General features: G+C 47.3%; 1 protein-coding gene across 3 annotated transcripts in view; it reads left to right on the top strand.

The window, feature by feature from the left end:
- Positions 1–5,000, top strand: part of LOC113813247 (uncharacterized) — a gene marked incomplete at its 5' end in the record, with an annotated part of 46,773 nt that overhangs the window by 19,083 nt on the left and 22,690 nt on the right. For 2 of the 3 annotated variants that reach the window (XM_070140011.1, XM_070140009.1), the window contains 3 exon segments: positions 163–356; positions 1,826–2,071; positions 4,099–4,218. In XM_070140011.1, coding sequence (XP_069996112.1) covers positions 163–356; positions 1,826–2,071; positions 4,099–4,218 — 560 coding nt within the window. 3 annotated transcript variants of the gene reach the window in all.

Below are 5,000 nucleotides of genomic sequence, written 5' to 3'. Positions count from 1 at the left end.
CTCCCTCCCCCTCCCTCTTCTCCCCTCCTCTCTTTCTCCCCTCCCTCTCCTCCCCTCCTCCTCCACCCCTCCCTCTCCTCTTCTCCCCTCCTCCTCCACCCCTCCCTCTCCTCCTCCCTTCCTCCACCCCTCCACCCCTCCCCCTCACCCACCCGCACCCAGGCTCGTCAGGGTGCAGCGAGAAGCAATCCTCTGAGGGCTGCACTTCCCGCCCCCCGTCGGCAGGATCGGCCATGCCTCCGACGGCCTTCGGGATGCCAGGTTCCCGTCGGTCCCTGTCGGCGGCGAAACTGAAGATCATCGAGAGCGGAGGGCCCTTCGCCGACCACTGCAAGTCGCACGAGAATAAATTTAGGGTACGGTGGACCCGGTTCGAGTCGTGGTGTTGTTGCTTTGTGAGTGTGCTTGTTCGTTTGTGTGTGTGTTGGTGGGGGAGGGCGGGGGGGAGGGTGTTTGTATTTGTGTGTGTGTGTGTGTGTGTGTATGGTGTGTGTGTGTGTGTGTGTGTGTGTGTGTGTGTGTGTGTGTGTGTGTGTGTGTGTGTGTGTGTGTGTGTGTGTGTGTGTGTGTGTGTGTGTGTGTTTGTGTGTGCATGCATTTGTGCCTGTGTAAGAGAGAGAGAAAGATAATGATAATTATAATGATGACAATAATAAATAATTCAGTTTATTCCATTTATGCCAATGGTCACAAATATGACAATAGTTGGTGTAGTAGCCTGTGAATTTATTTTGCTACCACAACAAACACGCACAGAAAGAGGCAGACAGACAAACACGGAGAACATCCTCTCAAAAAAAAAAAAAAAAAAAAAAAAAAAAAAAATCCCCATCCCCTATCTACAACCCCGCCTCTAGACAATCATACAGACAAACAGACAGACGAACACGGAGAATAGCCTCCCTCACCCAAAACAAGATCCCCAACACCCATACCCCCACCCCCTCCCAGACAGACAGACAAACACAGACATCCTCTCAAATAAAAAACAAAAAAAAAACACCCCCTTCCGGACAGACAAACAAACAAACACGGAGAACATCCTTCCCCTCAAAAAAAAAAAAAAAAAAAAATCCCTACCCAAACCCCCTATCTACAACCCTTACCCCCACCCCGGCTAGCTCTCCCCCCCTACACACACACACGGCTAGCTCCCTCTCTCTCTCACCTCCCCCCCCCCACACACACAAGGCTAGCTCTCTCTCTCTCACCTCCCCCGCCCCCCCGACACGGCTAGCTCCCTCTCTCTCTCACCTCCCCCCCACACACACACGGCTAGCTCCCTCTCTCCCTCCCCCCCCACACACACACGGCTAGCTCCCTCTCTCTCTCACCCCCACCCCCCCCCCACACACACACGGCTAGCTCCCTCTCTCTCTCCCCCCCCACACACACACAAGGCTAGCTCTCTCTCTCTCACCTCCCCGCCCCCCCCCCGACACGGCTAGCTCCCTCTCTCTCACTCCCCCCACACACACACACGGCTAAGCTCCCTCTCTCCCTCCCCCCCACACACACACACACGGCTAGCTCCCTCTCTCTCTCACCCCCCCCCACACACACGGCTAGCTCCCTCTCTCTCTCACCTCCCCCCCCACACACACAAGGCTAGCTCTCTCTCTCTCACCTCCCCGCCCCCCCCGACACGGCTAGCTCCTCTCTCTCTCACCTCCCCCACACACACACGGCTAGCTCCTCTCTCTCCCTCCCCCCACACACACACGGCTAGCTCCCTCTCTCTCTCACCCCCCCCCCCCCACACACACACGGCTAGCTCCCTCTCTCTCTCACCTGCCCCTACAACGTCCCTCGCCTCCCCTTCTAGCAGGAACTGTCCAGCAAGTTCACCCGGTTAAAAGAAGAGGCTCAGGAACTGCACCGAGACGTGACGCTCAGAAGGTGCCTCACTCGAAGGGGCCGCGTCGAGGAGATCGTCAGGGAGTGCGCGGGCCTCGAGGAGGAGTTCCGGGCGTACGGCGACGAGATGGAGGAGCTGAGGGGCGTGTTCGACCAGGCGTGGGACGAGCAGATCCAGAGGGTGTACGCCGAGCAGGAAGTCTTTCAGTCGCAGGTGAGGTGGGATGGGGTGGGGAAGGAGGGGGGTGGGGTGGAGTGGGGAGGAGGGGGTGGGGTGGGCGTGGGGAGGGAGGGAGGAGAGGGAAGGGAGGGAGGGAAGGAAGGAGGGGTTGGGTGGGGGAGGAGGAGGGAGGGGAGATGGAATGGAGAAGGGAAGGAAAGACGGGAGGGAGGGAGGGGAATTGGGGAATGGTGGAGAAGGGAAGGTGGGAAAGAAGGAATCAAGAGAGGAAGCGAATGGGGAAGGAAGGAGGGAGGGAATGGGGAAGGAAGGAGGAAGGATGGGAAAGAAGGAAGGGAGGAAGTGAATGGGGAAAGAGGGATTGAGGGTGAGAATGGGGAAGGAGGGAGGGTGGGACGGACTTAGTGATGGGAGGAAATGAGAGAGGGAGGTTGGGAATGAAGGAAGGGAGGGAGTGAATGGGGAAGGAGGGAGAGAAGGAGGATAAGAGGGTGCAGAGGGAAGTCTTTCGGTTGAAGGTGAGGAGAGGAGGGAGGAAGAGGAGGAGAGGAGGGAGGCAAAACAGGTGAGGAGGGAGGGAGGGTAAAGGGAAAAGGAAAGAAAGAGAGGAGGTAGACGGGGAAGGAGGAAGGAAAACTGAGAAACAACAAAATGAAGAGGGAGACGAGGGTAGAGAGAGACAAGGAGGAACTGAAAATAGGCTGAGAGAGGAAGAAGGGGATGGGAAGAATGAAGTTAGGGAGACAGAGAGAGGAAGAGGCAGGGAGGGAAGTAAAGAGAAAGCAAGAGGAAAGAAGGAAGGGAGGGAAGCAAAGAGAAAGAAAGAAGAGAGAAAGGGAAGGAAGAAGAGAGAGAAGGGAAATAACAGCAAAATGAAGCGCTTTTTTTAAGAAGGCAAAAAAATTGTAACGCTGCACCATATTTAAGTGAATCTAAATAAGCTAAAATTAAGTATCTAAAGGTACAGTATTTCTTAACGATAAATCAAATTAAATATAATTTACTCTTCAGTAGAGTACACTACTTATAAATAGATTAAAAGTAGATTTGCATAACGAGGGTGAATATTGCCTTAGTTAAGGACGCAGTCTTCAGAAAAAAATAAAACAGTGCATTATATAAAAAAAATAATAATAATAACTTACAACACTATATAATACATCTGACTTCGTACCGACACAACCTGGCTGAAGAAAAGAACACGGAACATAATCTATACAAATGTGACCTCAATTCTTATGACATAGGCCTAAAGCGGGTCTAGTCTCAGGAAAAACAAAAAGTGGCAACTCACCGCGAACTGTGGGGTAACTCCGATTGGGCTTTTTTTCTCTTTCTTTTATCAGCTGACATTTCACATAGATGTTTACATATAATTGGTATTTTTGTTTAGACTTCATATTCGCCCATTATATTATTTATTCATTCTGTTATTTTTAAATCTATTTTCAACATTTATTGCTATACACCAACTTCATTTATCTATTTTTTCGCCGAAAAGATTTTTCGAATTGGAGTATTCCAGAGTCGGAGGTTGAGTTGCCAGTTATTCATGAATTATGTAAAAACATTTTCCAAAGGAGTACACTGAAAAAAATAAAGAAATGAATAACTAAATGAATGATAAGGAAAAAAACTAGTTACATAAGTAAATAAGGGATATAAAAAACTTTACGAAATTAACGTCACTATGAGAAAGGTAGAAACCTACTGCCATAGAGGATGCAATAGCTGTGTCCTTAAGATGATATACGAATAAAGCACAAATAAATCAGTTTAAATAACTAAACATAAAAGTAAATAGTTGCAAAATATAAATCATGTGTGAAAATAAGACAAAAAATATATCACCATTAGAATAGAAATTAAATTGAAGCTTATGTAGAAACCTACTAAATTCAGTCAATTTCTTAATCAATATAACGAAACAAAAAGGTAAATACATACAAATCGAGCAATTAATAAAAATTTGCGAAACTTCGGCCAAAGTTCCAACACCAGATTCGAGACCGAGGTTGGGGCTTCGTTCGAATCCGTTGTGACTGACTTCCCTCCTTCAGGTGAACGACGTGGCGACCCTTCGAGACGAGAATAAGCGTCTTATGATCATTGCTCAGCAACTTGAGCCTTATATACGCTCCATCACGGCTCTTATGGAAAGGATATCGCCCAAACTCCAGGTGAGTTCCTTTAGGATTCTTGTGCGAGGGATCCGGACGCGGAGGACTTGTTTTGGGTCGGGCTCCCTTTGGTTAAATGATTAGGTAAAATGTCGGGTTTTGTGTGTTCTTTTTTTCGCTCTTGTGAGTTATTTTCTTCTTTATTTTTAGGATGAGATAACATTTTGTCCTTTTTTTTTGGGGGGGGGAGGGTGGAGGGTGTTGGATTCTTCTGCGTCTTTAATTTAGATTTTTTATTCTCTGTCTCTTTTTCTCTTTTTTCTTTGGGCTATAATAAAGGTAGGATATTTTAAAACCTATGCGATAGTAAGTGAAGATTATTGTCTTTCCCTTTTTTCTGTGTGTGGGTATGAATAGGATTTGTTCGTATTCTGTGGGTAGTCTTTTATGTTTATTTATTTATTTAGTTTTATTATTGCCTCATATTATTTCTCTCCCTCTCTTCTTCCCTTCTCTCTCCTCTTATCTTTCGCTTCCTCCTTTTTTCTCTTTTCTCTCTCTCTCTCTCTCTCTCTCTCTCTCTCTCTCTCTCTCTCTCTCTCTCTCTCTCTCTCTCTCTCTCTCACTCTCTCTCTCTCTCTCTTTCTCTCAGTTTTCTCTCTAGAATCTCAAGAAGACTTGTTTAAGATACCTGGCAGGAATGGTTGTTATTAAGTAATTATTATGAATGTTAAGTTGTTGCTTGTTTAGCGGTTAGGCTTATGTGTATGTGTGTTTATTTGTTTGTGTTTGTCTGTGTCTTTCTTTCTTTCTTTCTTTGTGTGTGAGGGATTCTATGTTCT

Source organism: Penaeus vannamei, chromosome 26, assembly GCF_042767895.1.
Source record: "Penaeus vannamei isolate JL-2024 chromosome 26, ASM4276789v1, whole genome shotgun sequence".
NCBI lineage: Eukaryota > Metazoa > Arthropoda > Malacostraca > Decapoda > Penaeidae > Penaeus > Penaeus vannamei.
The sequence above is the reverse complement of the archived record's forward strand: the minus strand, read 5'-3'. Positions and strand labels throughout refer to the sequence as shown.